General features: G+C 34.2%; 1 protein-coding gene across 7 annotated transcripts in view; it reads right to left on the bottom strand.

The window, feature by feature from the left end:
- The window catches only part of NBEA (neurobeachin), a 796,125-nt gene that overhangs the window by 58,457 nt on the left and 719,640 nt on the right, over window positions 1–18,028 (bottom strand). For all 7 annotated transcript variants that reach the window (XM_074216034.1, XM_074216037.1, XM_074216036.1 and 4 more), the window contains one exon: window positions 1,609–1,761. In XM_074216034.1, coding sequence (XP_074072135.1) covers window positions 1,609–1,761 — 153 coding nt within the window. The remainder of the gene's footprint in view (window positions 1–1,608; window positions 1,762–18,028) is intronic.

Here is an 18,028-nt window from a genome sequence, read left to right on the forward strand (position 1 = left end):
ATCTGTGAAACTGCCACATCATAAATAAATATTTGGGGGGGGGGAATTCTAGCATATGCACTGCATTTTATAGAATTCTATTGGACCCACAAGTTTTGTGGCTTTCCTCTTCTCATCAGTGAGGATACTTGCTTGCCTTACTGCATGACCCATCAACTGGAGAAGTGTTTATGATCAAATAAAGAAATTGAAAAGCTCAGGAGAAATTGATCAGATCTTATCATGGTCCTCGCACTTAAGGAGCCTTCATTCCAAAGGCTACAAGTGGCTTTCTTCAATAGAGCAGTGTGGCCTTGAGTTACATTCAAGAGAGGATCAGATTTCAGGAATAAAAATCTGTACTTGTGCTGGTTAGGCTACATTGGGAATATTATATATGGTTTAGGCTGCCACATATTAGAAAAGGCATTGATAAACTTGAGAGTCTTTAGAAAAAAGGCAACCAGGATCATGAAGAGCCCGAAATTTATACCCTATCAGGATTGGCTGAAGGCATTAGGGATGTTTAACTGGAAGGAGTCCTGAGATTTAGATATAATAATAGTTGTCTTCAATTATTTAAAGAGGTTCCATGTACAAGGTTTCCTAACCTGGGGTTCATGGACTTGTTTCTAAAATATTTTTGATGATTATATTTCAACATAATTGACTTTTTTTTGTATTACTATGTATTTTGTACTCTAAAAACTTTATTCTGAGGTATTCCTAGGTTTTGTCAGGCTGCCAAAAGGAACCATGACACAAAAAAGGTTGAGAACAACTGGTTTTGTGGAAGGGGAGTTAGAACTTTAATCTAGGAATTGTTCTGAGAGGGTAGGCGGGGAGCAATAGGCAGAAATTGCAAAAGAGCAAATTTAATCTTGATGCATAGAAAATCTTCCTAAAAATAAGAACAATACAAGAAGAATATTGAAAGAAGTCAAGGAATAAAAGAACTGGAGGTGATAAGGAAGAGCATTCCAGGCATTGGGGACAGCCAATGCAAATAAAGAGACAGAAGGGATGTCATTGTAGTGGAATTACTTTGGGAAAGTAAGAACACTGGAAAAGTTGAAGAGACCAGGTTATGGAAGTTTTCAAGCCAAACAGAGGATTTTCTATGTGAGCTTGAAAGTAATAGGGAGCCACTGGAGTTAAAGTGACATGGCCAATCCTAAACTTGAAGATCATTTTGGCAGCTGAATGGATTGGGTGATTGAGGTGGGGAGAGATCAGAGGCAAGGAAACCAATTAGACAGCTAGTGCAGTAGTCCAGATGAAAAAGCAATAAAGGGATAAATACATTCCAGGAATGAGGAATGGCTTGTGAAGAGGAAAGGCACAGAGGGAGGAGAAAGGTAAGATGCTGAGGTGGAGGTATAATAAGCTTATGGACAAACTGTAGAAACTGTGGAGAGAGACTAGAAATGTAGAATGGAGAGAGACAAAGTGCACTGAGAATGAAGGAACAGGAGAATTGTCAAAAGACAAATAAGTAAAAACTCTGCTCTTCTTACATTTTAAACCTTTTCTATGAATATTTTCCCACATATGAAATCCTCATGATAAAACAATAAATATATTGATGTTACTAACATGACAGCTCAAATGGAAATCAAAATATCTTACCATTCTGTTGATTCGTACAAAGTCTTCAGGCTTCTTTGCCCATGGGGGAAGGTCAACATCATTCACAACAACTTCATCTTCTCTGACTCCCAAATTATATCCATTACTGTTGACAAACATCTCAGGTAGGTAGTAAAACTCTGGAATTAATTCCTGTCAGTGATGAAAGTATAGCATATTATATCTATTGCATAAACCACTTGAAACATTATCGAACATTTTCTGTATTAAGTATACGTGTATATTTAAATAGATAAGGTATTCAAGGAAGATATAATTTTTGTACTATGGTTTGAACATTCATTTTACAATATTTATTATTCTAAAAATTCATCTTTTCTCAACAATGTTTCCAAGACATATTATTAAAGAGAGCATACCAATTAAAATATATCATATTAGCATTTAAGGAAGGGGATATTTTTATAACAGCAAAAATTTTTTGATTAATGAAAGCATATAAAACTATTTTGTAAACTGTAAAAATATATAAAAATGTGAGTTAGTATTAAATCTAAGATATTCACTTTAAGAAATCAAATTTTATGTAATTAAAGAAGTTCTCTGAGTTATTATTCAAGACTGCATCAAGGAAAAGAAAATTAGTTATACAACTTAAAATACAAATTCCTGTAACTTTTTTTTTGTTTTTTCAGCTGCATTATCAATTATAATAAACTTCAATTACAATTGACTTTTATAAATGGAAATCATAATTTACTCATTGAATTTGGCAAAGGAAAAAATCAACTAACAGGTTTTTTTTTGTATGCACTATTGGATACTATGAAAAGAAAATTGTCATTATAATAAATAGTTCAAAATATTTAATATATGTGCCTTGAATGAAGAGTACACTTAATATAACAGGCGGGAAAGAATGCCTGGGATGTTTGGGTTCATGTCTGCAATAACATGATTGGAATGTGTGATGCCTAATGTACAATTTATGTCACTTTGAAGAAGAAGTGAAATAGAAATGTTATGATTTTAATACTATAAATTTTTCCATTCATGATTGCCTTGTTTAAGCAGTTGGCCTAGAATTAGAATTTAAAATGCTAGCCTCTATGCATATCTATTTTCTCAAGTATATGTTTCTTATTTATTCCTATTCCCTCCACCAATCTCCTGGCCTGGGTTGCTTGCCGAGATTGGACAGAAATGTTATTCCATCCTAGCACTCCCACTGATCTCCTGACCTAAGCTGCCTAATACCCCCAAGAAGACATCACACCAAGGCCAAAACCCTAGTGACAATTAATAACCCTTCTGAACACATTCAGTGGTGATTAACAAACTCTCATCTGCTTACACTCTCCCCAGACCACTTATCCTCCCCTAATTATCTTTATATAAACTTCATTCTTCATCTCCTACTGTCTCTTCTCTTATTCCTATACTCAATACTTCAAAACTAACTATCACTTCTACTGTGTTTTCTGGAGAGCCTGCTCTATAGACAAACTTGCTTTCCTCTTAAATCTTTTCCTCTCCCACTCCTTTTATTTTGTGGCACTTACTGAGACCTGGCTCCAGAGCCTCCGTGGCTACCTTCTCTGGCCCTGGTTTCACTTTCACTCACTCTCCCTCAAGATTCAATGACTGAGGTAATGGAGTATTTACTGCTCCTTGCTTTCTATCACCACTTCCAAGCTCTCCCTCTATTACTGTAGGACTGGCTGCATTCTGCTCTCCCTATCTTGACCTTTTTGTAAATTAGTTTCCACTCTCAAAGTAGCTGTTCTAGATATTCTTGCTTTTCCTCAAGTCTCCCATGGGACTCTCTCAGTTCAGGACCTTGCCTCATGCTTTTCCAGAGAAAAGTGAGATAGTTTATTAAAAACTTCCTGTTCTGATTTTTTGAAAGCAAGTATAGCACTTTAAATTTAATTCTATCAAATCTGATCTTGAGATTTGCCACATCATTTTAAAATATCAAGATCTTTTTAAACCTGGTCCTACAATAGGACTAGCAAAATTAAGACATGTAAAAGTGTTGACTAATAATGTGGTGTTTTTTTTTTCATATAATTTTGTTGGTAATATGTTACAAACTACCAGAGTTATAACTGTTTATTCTGGTACTTGAGAAATTGTGGGGATGAGCTCCTGGGAAGACTTCAAAGCTATTGCTAGGGTGGGTGGTACTGGGGGAGGGCAAAGTGAGAAAGGAACTCACCAGGAGTTCAGGAATTTAGGAGTTGAACTAAATAATTTTTTTGTCTTTAAAAGAAGGCTGGCTAACTTATTTGCTCCCTGTTTATATGTTAATGTCACTTGACTAGATTAAAGGAATTTGTGTTTTAAGGCCCACTAATCTCGAATGCTCTCCTTTTCATAATGATTTCTCTCTCTCTCTCCAGTCTATAGTGATCTCTCCTTTATAAGACTTTATAGGTACTTTATTATATTCTGAAGTTTATTTTCACTATTTGTATCCATATCATGCATATACCTTTATCAGATGAACAAGTCCTTAAGGATAAGGATCATACTGTATTTATCTTTGTAATTCACATGGTACTTAGAGAACAGTGTATCTTACATAAAAGAGTTTAATAAATATTTGCTGAATTGGTGAAAGGATAAATTAATTTTACATGAATACAAGAAATAGCTCCATGGTAGAATCATCTTAGCAACTGTCAGGATATAGAAGATGAGGAAGAAAGTAAAATCAATGATTCTAAGACTGAGTAGAACTGACTAGAAGGATATGGAAGGTTCAGAAGATGGTCAGGTTTGCAGGGAAAAGTGAGAATGGGATGTTCTGACATTGCAAAAATATCAATAGAGGATACAGGATATCTTTTACTATCCTGTATAGTCTGTACATGACTAATGTACCATCTCTACAAATCATATACCTTTATTGGTAATATTATGCAAATCACCAGAACCATAACTAATGGTTCTGATACTTGGGAAATTGTGGGGAAGAGCCTCTGAGGAGAGACTTCCAGATTGTTGCTAGGGTAGCTATTGCTGAGGGAGAGAAAATCAAGAGAGGATCTCACCAGGGGTTCAGGAAAACTTCAGGGAAACCCACTCATGTCACATACTGGCCTTTGCCTTCATGAAGTAACGGTGATTTTTATTTGTCATTAGAAGGTACAGTAATGACGATACTGCCACTTCCCCATCTTCCCCCTAAATCTGCCTTGTAATCTTTTAGTGTAGCGAATGACCCTGACTCTCTAATCCTTGCAAGGAGGTAGAACTAGGGCAGGTAGAAGTCAAGGGAGAGGCAGAAGGAAAGGGAGACAATCCTGGAGGAAATCGTGGTGCTGCCCATTTCTCTTGACACTGAGGTGCAGCAATAATATACAGCAGGTCCAAAGAACCTGACAAGAAGGGTATAGCATAGTTGTTATATGTACTATTCCAGGGAATTAATGAAGAAGCACAGTATGTCATATGGAAGATATATTGTGGACTGGCAAAGGATGTTTTTGATGTGCTATATTTTAGATTTTAGTATATTTATGTGAAGATGTATAGCAGGCAGCCATATAAGGCCATAACTCAGGTCTAACTTGAATATACTTTGGCTGTTTCTAATCTAAGATATATAGATTATGAAATTCAGGTGTATAGAGTTTAGTGTCATTTGTAAATAGAGATCAACTGATGGAGGTAAGGTCTTTTCACTACTCCACTTCTTTGAAGGTCAACAATGACTTTTTAATTGCTAAAGTCAATGGTCTTCAGGCTTCATCCTGAATTGTTCTGCTGGAATGACAATACTGACCACTCATTTCCTTTTTCCAATCCTCTTTTCCAACTTCTATGATGCTCCTTTTTTGCCAGTCTGAAAACTTCTGTTCATTTGCTAGTTCATCTTCCCCTTTTTGGTCTAAAAAATATGGGTGCTTCTCAGATTATATCATTTGCATACAGCTGTCTTTATGTTGTTTCCGCCATTATAATGTGAACCCCTTGAGAGCAGAGATTGTCTTCTTTTTGCTTTTCTTTGTACATCCAGTATATAGCAACAGTGCCTGGTATATAATTAGGTGATGAATAAAAGTTTGCTGAACAACTGATTTGTTAAGTAAAAAGATACAATCATATAAAGGAATTAGAACGTGGAGTTGCATAAGGACATTCATATTTTATGTTTTACTATAGCTTATAGACTTCTGATCTCTTAAAAATATGTCCCAGTGAGAAAGTGAAGAGTAGACATTATAGTCTTTGGAAACAGCAGAATATTGGGGTATTCATTTGCTTATCAGCAAAAGAGGAATTTTGACTAGATGATTTTTATGGTTTCCTCTAACTCTATGCCTATAATCCTATAATCTAACAATAATAAGAAGTTTGTATCCATATGACACTTTAAGGTTAACAAAGCACTTTTATCTCTTCCTGATGCTCAAAAGGAGAACAGGAGATGACATGTCAAATATATTAAAGCCTCTAGTACAACTACTAATAACATATTTCAGTAATACTGCAGAGAAATCCTGTGCTGAATATGAAAATGCTTTCACAAAAAAGTTAGCATTTAAGAATGGTTAAAATTTATGAGTATCAGAGGCAATGTCAACAATTTAACACCACTACATTGGTAAGCAAAACTTTAAAATAAGTTACTGATCAAAGGATGTAGTTATAGCTCTGTCCATTCTTTACTACCTTGAAAATTAAAAAAGTCTTATTATGATCTTATGACCTAAAAATGTATTTATGGTCACTAAATAATCAGCTATATACAAACAAGAAAGGAAAAGTTTTAAAAATAAATTGAGAAAAATGGATTTTCCAAATCAGTCATACCATTTTATAATTCATTTGACAGCAATGTTTATAACAGTATGTAACAGGAATTGCTCATTTAATTCTAAGGTCTTACTTGTATGCCTCATTGTAGTATGGAGCTGATTCTAGATTTATAACTTTTAAGATACACTTTGGCTATTTCTAAACTAAATGGTTAAAAAGTTTAAAAATATATCCAATAATCTCATTTTTTCTATTTGAAGAAAAATAGAGAGTGAAGTGGATACAGGTTTGGAAGCAGGAGATTTGGGTTCAAATCCTGACTTTAAAACATTAAAACATATTACAATCAAATTACAATCAATGTGTCCTAGGTAATTTTCTATAAATTGTAGAGGAGTTGTTGGTCTACTTTACTGTAGAGATCTGCCTCAATCCACACCTTCAGGAATGCTGGTAAATGTTTAATGAGAGGCACTCCAGGGGGAAAAAGAAAAAGAAAATGAACTCACAACACACTTCTAAATTTAATCTGCATTATTAACATTTCCCCAAATCACCTTCTTAAATCAGGATTATAAACAAAATAATAAATTAAGTTGATTTATAGTATTTGCTGATTTCTGAGGTGTAAATGCTTAAAGTAAAAATTTAGCAATCATTTGGGATCAAGCTGGCTTTATACACCTGGGCCCCTGCTGCCCCAAAGACAAACAACCGATTAGAAATTGAATTTTTCATTGAACATCATATTTGATAGAACTGATAGCTATTTTGAGATAGTCTGGGGAAACAGTCTTGATCACTCTTTTCTCCAAAAAAACCCTAAATTTTATTGCAGATTATTTTATTAAGGAATTTATTCTACTGTCATACTACTAATGTCAAGTATTTTAAATTAAAGGGTTATACAAATTAAAAGTTTCATTGAATTTTAATATTTTCCTCAATTTATTATGCTCTATTTTAAAATTTATTTTTATTAAAGATATTGTTTGAATTTTACAATTCCCCCCCCATCTTACTTCCCTCCCCCCACCCCTATGGAAAGCAATCTGTCAGTCCTTACTTTGTTTTCATATTGTACATTGATCGATGAGAGAGAAATCATATCCTTAAAGAAGAGACAAGAAGTCTAAGAGGTAACAAGATCAGACAATAAGATACTTTTTTTTTCTAAATTAAAGGGAATAGTCCTTGAACTTTGTTCAAACTCCACAGCTCCTTCTCTGGATACAGATAGCACTCTCCTTTGCAGACAGCCCAAAATTGTTGCACTGATGGACTGAGCGAGTCCTTCAAGGTTGATCATCACTCCAATGTTGCTGTTAAGGTGTACAGTGTTTTTTTGGTTCTGATCAACTCACAGCATCAGTTCATGCAAATCCCTCCAGGCTTCCCTGAAATTCCATCCCTCCTGGTTTCTAATAGAACAATAGTGTTCCATGACATACATATACCACAGTTTGCTAAGCCATTCCCCAACTGAAGGACATTTACTTGATTTCCAATTCTTTGCCACCACAAACAGGGCTGCTATAAATATTTTTTTACAAGTGATGTTTTTACCCTTTTTCATCATCTCTTCAGGGTATAGACCAAGTAGTGGTATTGCTGGGTCAAAGGGTATGCACATTTTTGTTGCCCTTTGGGTATAGTTCCAAATAGCTCTCCAGAAAGGTTGGATGAGTTCACAGCTCCACCAACAGTGTGATAGTGTCCCAGATTTCCCACAACCCTTCCAACAATGATCATTATCCTTTCTGGTCATATTGGCCAATCTGAGAGGTGTAAGGTGGTACCTCAGAGAAGCTTTAATTTGAATTTCTCTAATAATTAATGATTTAGAGCAATTTTTCATATGGTTATGGATTGCTTTGATCTCCTCATCTGTAAATTGCCTTTACATATCCTTTGACCATTTGTCAATTGGGGAATGGCTTTTTGTTTTAAAAATATGACTCAGTTCTCTGTATATTTTAGAAATGTGTCCTTTGTCAGAATCATTAGTTGTAAAGATTGTTTCCCAATTTAGTACATTTCTTTTGATCTTGGTTACAGTGGTTTTATCTGTGCAAAACTTTTTTAATTTAATGTAATTGAAATAATCGAATTGGTTTTTGGTGATGTTCTCCAACTCTTCCTTAGTCATAAACTGCTCCCCTTTCCATAGATCTGACAGGTAAACTAGTCTTTGATCTACTAATTTGCTTATAGTATTTTTTTTTATGTCTATGTCCTGTAACCATCTGGATCTTATCTTGGTAAAGGGTGTTAGGTGTTGGTCTAATCTAAGTTTCTTCCATAATAACTTCCAACTATCCCAGCAGTTTTTATCAAAGAGGGAGTTTTTATCCCAATAGCCGGACTCTTTGGGTTTATAAACAGCAGATTACTATAATCATCTCCTGTTTTTACACCTAGTCTATTCCACTGGTCCACCACTCTATTTCTTAGCCAATACCAAACAGTTTTGATGACTGATACTTTATAATATAATTTTAGATGAGGTAGGGCTAAGCCACCTTCTTTTGCACTTTTTTTCATTAAGCTCCTGGAAATTCTTGACTTTTTATTTCTCCATATGAATTTACTTATAATTTTTTCTAACTCATTAAAGTAATTTTTTGGAATTTTGATTGGGAGGGCACTAAACAGGTAGTTTAGTTTTGGTAGAATTGTCATTTTTATTATATTAGCTCTACCTATCCATGAGCAGTTGATATTTGCCCAGCTATTTAAATCTGATTTAATTTGTGTGAGAAGTGTTTTACAATTGTTTTCAAAAAGTTCCTGAGTCTGTCTTGGTAAATAGACTCCCAAGTATTTTATATTGTCTGAGGTTACTTTGAATGGGATCGCTCTTTCTAGCTCTTACTGCTGTATCTTGCTAGACATATATAGAAAAGTAGAGGATTTATGAGGGTTTATTTTATAACTTGCAACTTTACTAAAATTGCTAATTGTTTCCAGTAGTTTTTTGCATGATTTCTTGGGATTCTCTAGGTAGACCATCATGTCATCTGCAAAGAGTGAGAGTTTTGTCTCTTCCTTCCCAATTCTAATTCCTTCAATTTCTTTTTCTTCTCTAATTGCTGATGCTATCATTTCTAATACAATATTGAATAGTAGTGGTGATAATGGGCACCCTTGTTTCACCCCTGATCTTATTGGGAGTGCCTCTAGCCTCTCCCCATTGAATATAATGCTTGTTGATGGTTTCAGATAGATACTGCTAATTATTCTAAGGAATAGTCCGTTTATTCCTACACTCTCTAGTGTTTTTAGTAGGAATGGATGTCAAATGTCAAATTTCAAAAGCTTTTTCAGCATCTATTGATATGATCATATAATTTCTGATTGATTTGTTGTTGATATAATTGAGTATACTAACAGTTTTCCTAATATTGAACCAACCCTGCATTCCTGGAATAAATCCTACTTGATCATAATGTATTATCCTAGTGATAACTTGTAATCGTTTTGCTAAGATTTTATTTAAGATTTTTGCATCTATATTCATCAGGGAGATAGAGACAGGTCTATAATTTTCTTTCCCTGTTTTAACTCTTCCTGGTTTAGGTAACAGCACCATATTGGTTTTATAGAAAGAGTAATAAGAGTTTTGCTGTCTATGTCTTCCTGTAGTTCTTTCAGCTTCTCCTCTAAGAATTTGGGTGCTGTCCCACTGGGTGTATATATTCAGTATTGAAATAACTTTATTGTCTATGGTACCTTTTAGGAAGATAAAGTTTCCTTCCTTATCTCTTTTAATGCTATCTATTTTTGCTGCTGCTTTGATTGAGATAAGGATTGCTACCCTTGCTTTTTGTACTTCAGCTGAAGCAAAATATATTTTGCTCCAACCTTTTACCTTTACTCTATATGTATCTCTCTGCTTCAAATGAGTTTCTTGTAAGCAACATATTGTAGGATTCTGATTTTTAATCCACTCTGCTATTCACTTACATTTTAAGGGAGAGTTTATCCCATTCACATTCAAAGTTATGATTAGTAATTCTTTATTGCCCTCCATGCTATCTTCCCTCTCTTTGTATTTTACCCCTTCCCCCCCTTATTCATATTCCCCACTATTTTGTTTCTGAATACCACCCCCTTTCAGTGTGTTTGCCCTCCTATATCACCCCTCCCCTTTCTTTCCCCTTTCCCTTTTTCCCTTCCTTTTGTTAGTTCCCTCCCCCCCCCCCACTCCCCTTCCCTTTCTTTGTCCCCCTTCCCTTTCCCCCTTTTAATATTTGAAGGGTTAGATGTTTTATAAGTTAACTGAGTATGTGTAGGCTGATTTTAATCCAAGTCTGATGAGAAGAAGATTCAGGTGTTACTCATCTGCTTCCCTTCTATTACCATAGATATTTTGTACCTCTTAGTATAATGAGATTTACCCCATTAAATACCCTCCCTCCTCCTGTATCTCTCTTGTCACCCCTTTTTAAGGAGGTAGTGTTTTTTAGATCATTCTATCTGAGTCACAGAAAATTCTGAGTATTTGTCACTTCTAGCTAAGTACATTCTATCTAATAAAGTTAAAATTCTTGAGAGTTATTAGAGTCTTTCTCCCAAGTGGGGTTAAAGCCAGTTATATCCCATTAGATAGCAGTCTCATGGATAGATCATGAATATCCATCATATCTGGCTAGGTATATTCTCTCTGTTAGAGTTACATTTCTCAAGGTTTATGAGAATCTTTTTCCCCATGCTGGGATATAGCCAGTTTCAATTTATTGGATAGCAGTTTTTTTTATCTTTTACCTCCTTCACTTTTTTTTTAACCTTTTCATGTGTCTCTTGAACCTCCTGTTTGATGTCCAAATTTTCTATTTAGCTCTGGTCTTTTCACCAGGAATTCTTGGAATTCTTCCATTTCATTAAATGTCCATATTTTTCCCCTGGAAGAGAAGGCTTAGCTTTGTGGGATAGTAGATTCTTGGCTGCATTCCAAGCTCCCTTGCCTTTCAAAATATCTCATTCCAGGCCCTTCAATCCCTTAATACTGATGTAGCCAGGTCCTGCGTGGTCCTTACTGTGGCTCCTTGATATTTAAATTGTTTCTTTCTGGCTGCTTGCAGGATTTTCTCTTTTATCTGATAGTTCTGGAATTTGGCCACAACATTTCTTGGTGTTCATCTTAGGATCTTTTTCTGGAGGGGATTGATGTATTCTTTCAATAACTACTTTGCCCTCTGCTTCCATGATATCAGGGCAGTTTTCCATCACTAAATCCTGTAATATTAAGTCCAGGCTTTTTTTCTCTTCAATGTTTCCAGGAGGTCCAATAATTCTCAGGTTGTCCCTCTTCGATCTATTCTCAAGGTCAGTGGTTTTGCTGATGAGGTATTTTACATTTTCTTCTATTTTTTGATTTTGTTTAAGTGGTTTTTGCTGTCTCATGGAATCATTAGTTTCTGCAGACTCCATTCTCTTTTTTAGGGAGGAGTTTTCTTCATTAACCTTTTGCAACTCCTTTTCCAATTGGTCAATTCTACTTTTTAAAGAGCTTTCCATTTGACCAATTGAGGTTTTGAGAGAATTATTTTCTTTTTGTATTTGCCCCATTGAGGGTCTGAGAGAATTATTCTCATTTTGTATTTGTCCAATTTATGATGTGAGAGATTTATTCTCATTTTGTATTTGTCCAATTGTATTTTCTAGGGATTTGTTTTCTTGCTGCAAGGTATTAATTGTCCCTCCCAAATTTTCCAGTTGATTTTTAAGATTCTTCCTTATTTCTTCAAGGAAGTCTTTCTGTGCTGAAGACTAGATTGTATTCTCCTCAGAGGAGAACCTTTCTGAGTTAGGGTCTTTCCCTTCCAAGAATTTTTCTATGGATCCACCTTTCTGCTGACCCTTCTTATTTTGTTAAGACCTTGAGTTGGGAAGGGGCTGGTTCACAGGGGCTTGGGATCGCTAAAGGCTTTACTCACTGAATGAAATTTCTCTGGCTGGCCAGTAGGAGGTGCTGGTTGCTTTCTCTGGAATGATTGTGACATTGGTCGAGGCCTTCTCACTTTGCTTGAAGGGGGAGTTGGAGCTATTGAATTCTTTTGCCTTCAATCAATGGGGCTTTTTACCCTGGCCTGAGGTCCTTCCTCTCTCTATTGTCAGCTGGGCTGGTTCTTCTCCTCACACACCTGTGCCTGAGGCAGAAGTAGTCTGCAATTGTTTGTTCCCAGGAAGAGGCCTCAGCTGTAATGGAGGCGTGGACTTAAAGAGTTCCTCAGACCAGAGGAGCCCAGGGATGGTGTCCCCAGCTCTCCTGAACTGGACCTCTCCCCCCATCCCTGTTGGCAAGCTCCAGAGGGACAGCACCAACATCTGTGCCTCTGCTCCCTAGCTGACTCAAGCCCCTGCCATCTAGCCCCACTGCTGATCCAGCAGGTCCAGCTCATGGGCCCTTAGACTCCTGGCTCCAATTCAGCTGCTAATCTGGCTGATCCAGGGTGATCCACCCTCTGAGTCCAGACTCACCCCCCCCCCCCCCCAATTCATCCAATACTGCTGCAGGAGACAGATCCTGAGGTTGATGTTCTTTCTCCTGGCTTTTCTTTCTGGGTTTTGTGGGTCGGATTTCTGTTAAGAGGTTTATTTCATATGATAGATGGGGAAAGATCAGGAGACTTTAGAACTGTGCCTGTCTTCTCTCCGCCAACTTGGCCGGAAGTCCCTTTACACTCTATTTTTGATATTTTTCACACTAGTAAGTAATCACTTTATTTCTTTTCATGCACCCAACCCACTCAGTAAAAGTTTAAATTTCTATTTTCCAATGGAAATAAAACTTTCAAAGAAATTTCATTAAAATTTTTAAATAAAAAATAAAACCCAAATGTTGTAGAGAAATGAGAAAATGAATATTATAACAAACATTTTGTCTGTAAACTGTGATAGTTATATTAAAACCCCAAGGTACAGTTAATATTATATGCCTTCTGTCTACATATAAGAAAATATCCTCAAACACATTTTCTAATTTATAACTTATGACAAGTTCAAACTACCGAGAAATTAGACTTAAAAGTATGTCTTAGCATGATAGAAGACTACTATTAACACTATCATAATTGTAGACCTTTTATATCAAATCTGACATTTCAGTTTAATATGTTTTGCTAAGGGACTATACTAGTTTATGGTTTTTCAGTGAAATCAAATCCTTTCCAGACATTTTCACTTTTCTAATATAATTCACCGAAAGGCTTTAAAGCTGCCATCTTTTTTTTCTCTCTCTTTTCCAAAAGATTAATCCCAGGGCATCTATTAATTCTGTAAGAGCCTCATTATGGGTCAATGAACCAGTGGTTCCATTAACTGTCTGAATTTATACTATGTCACCTTAACAACATTTTGTCACTGCTACCTCTTCTGATATCTATAAAGCTAGTGAAAGAGGAGCATATTAAGTTTGTGAGGCATTAGGATATAGTGCAAGAAAATTAGTTATTTGGATTTCAATGCCATCAAAAATTTTCCTAGAAGAGAGAGGAGTAAATGTTTAAAAGCTAACTGGTCAAACTAAGGCTATTTCTAGAAAACATAGCTGGAAAGGTCACTTTACTAAGACATATCCTTTATCTAACTTGTACTCATTACCACAGGAGAAGGCTGTCATTAATAAAGATACAATAAAACTATTTTATGTCAGTTTTCCCTTGTGTACTACTAGGCTAATAAAAATATATGAACTATTGATCAAGTTCAAATCATGGTAAGAAATAAATGCTTTTATTTACAAATGATCCAAGAGAGTTTACTTTGAATGCTTAATAAAGACTAAGTCATAAAAAGTTAATATTAATGTAGTATGTATTTATACAGATAGAGATTAGAAAAATAATTAAATTCTGTAATACAGCTGTTATTTTGGAAACAATGATATCAATTGACTAGGAATTGATTTTGAATTATGTTTGAATGAATTCAGCTGTTCTTTTCTGATAAACTTCAGCAGTGTGCAGCACAGACTATATGTTACTGCTCTAAGATTTGCAGCTTAGTTCTGAAAATATTTTTATATAAAGATAACCCAAAGAGAACTGAACTATTCAAACATGTTCATTCTGATGGTTAAATACAACATGTACAAGTAATATCTTTCAAATTTTTGCATATAAAGGTCTATATTTTATTTTTTATAAATAAAATTTCATTTCTTCAATAAGCAAAACTCTGTCCTCTCCCCCAGTTTAAGTCTGGGAAAAGATTGTTTAAAATAGACAAGCAAGATAAATTTCTGCATTTGCCATGTCTGAAATATAAATATATGCATATTATATATAAATATATAGATATATTTATATCTTCTACATCTGTATATATACTTAATATATACTATCTATATTTTGATATGTGTATAAGTATGTGACACTTTATACTATGAGTCTTTCACCTGTCAAGAGGTGGGAAGTATGTTTCATTATTAATCCTTTGGAATTGTGGTTGATAATTATCATTATGCAGATCAGAGTTTCTATGTCTTAAATCTGTAGTTTCCTTGTTATTGTATAAATTGTTTTCTTGGTTCTATTTTTACTTCACTTGGTGTCAGCTCATACAAGTTTTCCCAGGTTTCTCTGAAACCATTCCCTTCAATATTTCTTATAGGACACCTTATATGAATTGAATAATTCAGAATTTCAAATTTAAACAATATACTCTGTAAGCAACTATAACAGCTTCAATGGTCTCTGTTTCTGATTTTGAAAAGAAAGAAATATGTCTAGTCATACTGTTATTGCTATTAATTTTAAGAATTTGTAATATTTATTATTATACCATTATATATTATTAATTTCTTCTTTTCATGAAATAAAATATACCATGATTTAATCAGAGGAATAGGATAAGAATTTAGACCATTTGTAAGGTGGACCCAATACATATCCCACCTTTTTCATAAAAATCCTTTTTTTTTTTAAATTCTTGCTATACCTATTTTAGCATAAGAGTAGGACAGGTTAACATTCTTTGTATTTCACCAGAAATAGACTGGGATTCTTAACTATAATCCTAATATAAAATAAAAATCAGTTTTACTTCTTAACTGGACTACTGTGGTAGCTTCCAAATTAATTAGTCTCCCTGCCTCAAGTCTCTCCCTGAACCATTGTTTTCCATAAAGTTATCCAAGTGACATTCCTAGAGCACAGGTCTTATCAATAAACTCCAGGGACCCCTAATTACCCTTATAAGAAATACAAACTACTACATCTGGCATTTAAAGCCCTTTAAGATATGGTTCTATCTTGTTTTTCCTAGACTTTTTAGAAAATATTCTCTCCTTATGCTACAACAAACTATCTTGTTTATTCTTCACATAGGAATTACATTCCTGTATTTCCATCTTTTTCCCATGTGATCCCTCACAGCTAGGCATATACTCCCTCCTCATTTCCATCGCTTAGATTTCCTTCAAGCTCACTTCACATGTCATCTACTACATGAAGCCCCTCCAAATTATTCAAATTGCATGTGCTTCTCTCTCAAATAACTTTGTATTTATTTTAAATATACTTATTTTGTACAGTTTTTGTGTGTATACATATTGTTCCCTCCACTTCTGTGAAGGTCAGAGACTCTTTTTTTAATCTTCTTATCCTCACTGCCTACCATTGTATCTAGTGCATAGTATCTATTTCATAATAATATAAAGGAATATAATAATAAAACAGACAATGTATATTTTATTTTGTGAACAGTAGAAATTATTAATATATAATGGTATAATAAATATTCATTATTCCTAAAATTAAAAGCAATAATAGTATGTCTATTTCTCTTTTAGAATCATAGAAACAGACTACTAGATATGGTAAAGGTCCTTACAGAGAACACTGTCTGCATTTGAAATTCTGGCTTATAATATATCTAACATTTTATTTGCATAAGTGATTGCTGATCATTAGATTTGCCAACTATTCTTCCTTTGAATTTCCAGAAAAGATAGGACTGAAGAGTCATTATGTCCACTTATAATCCTAGATATCGTTTTAAAATTTTAACAATTAAAATAAAAACCAATTAAAAATAAAAATTTTAACAATGCAATTCAACAATTGTTTTTAACAATATAAATTCAACAAAAATAGTCTTACTATTTCATCTTTATAATTTCTTTGCAAAAAGTGGAGCTTTTTTTCCAAAAGCACTTTTGAGATTTGCTTTTAATTTTAATTATTTACACATTGTGATGTCAATCAATCAATAAACATTTATTAAGTGCCCACTATATACAGGCCACTTTGTTAAGCACTGAGGATTTAAAATGAAACAAAAGACAATTCCTGCCCTCAAGAAGCCTACAATCCATAACACTTAGTTTAGTATACAGGACAAATTTATTATAAATCTCTTTTTTGGGCTGTTTGTCTAAGAGCTTTTTGGTGTTCTCAGTTTTTAGTAAGAGGTAGTAGATGGTATGGAATTTGAAGTCAGAAGTCCTTGAGAAAAGTGTTACATACTAATACAGAGATACTCTGTCTTTAATTTATATATTCTAGAATTTTCCACTATACAAATTACATGCCATTTTCCATAGTGTATGGCTGAAAGCATTAGGAGTGTTCAAATAAAGGATATGGTTATTGTAATATGCCTTGAGGCAAAGGTTCTTAACTTGGAGAATGTGAACTTGTTTTTAAAAATATTTTGATAGATGTATTTTAATATACTTGGTTTCCTTTGTAATTCTCTGTACATTATTTCATGAATTTAAATATATTCTGAAGAGGGGTCTAGAATATGCTTCATCAGTACAAAAAATGGTTAACTTCAGGAGAAAGATCCTTTAAATTTTTAGGTTAACTTTCAGTGAAAGATTACATTGTTAGAAGAAAAATGCAAGCATTTCAACTTTCAAAAATCTGGGATATATACTTTAGGTTTTCTTATCTTTCCTAATCATGTTGCTATACTGTTTATATAGTAACAATTAATACTTGAGAAAATGCCTGCTGATACAAAGAAAACCCCACAAATCTCATCCTTTTCCTAAAGAAAAAAAAAGTCAAGATAGCTATTTTGCAGAATACACACAAATAAAGGAAGTAAAAGGCAACTTTATTATCTTTCCTTGGTTTAAGCCAAACCTTTAAAGGTTACAAACATCAAATTTTTATATTTCTTAACAATAATGAAACAAATTTGCCTTAAAATGAGGACTGAAAATGATGTACAGCTAAACTTGTTCACAAATCTGATCATATAGCTTTATTACCAGGGAAAATGAGAACCATGAGAATAAAAGATTTTATTGTTCAGAATCTTGAAAGATTTTTTTTTACAAGATTCCTTGTAAATGTACAATAAACCTTTGTATTTAACAATAGTTAAGTAATAACGACTGTAAAATTACTCTGCTCTTGGCTGTTTCTGTATATTGTGTGTATGTTGGTTTAATCTAATGTGTATTGTTGCATAATATCCCCAGGCACAGTCAAGTAAAAGCTAAAGCTGTACAGAAAAGCCTACATTTTAAATGGGTCTTGTCATTAATGCTTTATTAATTGCCCCAGGCTATGCAAACCCAGGACTGGGCAAGCTATAACAATATGACACTTTAAGGTCAAATCCAATTCCTGCTGTGTTTTATGGAATAGACCAAATATTGAATTAACAGCAGGAAAGAACAATTTATTGGGTTTTTCTCCATCTCCTGATTATTTGATCTAAATTAGAT

This window comes from Macrotis lagotis, chromosome 1, assembly GCF_037893015.1.
Source record: "Macrotis lagotis isolate mMagLag1 chromosome 1, bilby.v1.9.chrom.fasta, whole genome shotgun sequence".
In the NCBI taxonomy this organism is placed as follows: Eukaryota; Metazoa; Chordata; class Mammalia; order Peramelemorphia; family Peramelidae; genus Macrotis; species Macrotis lagotis.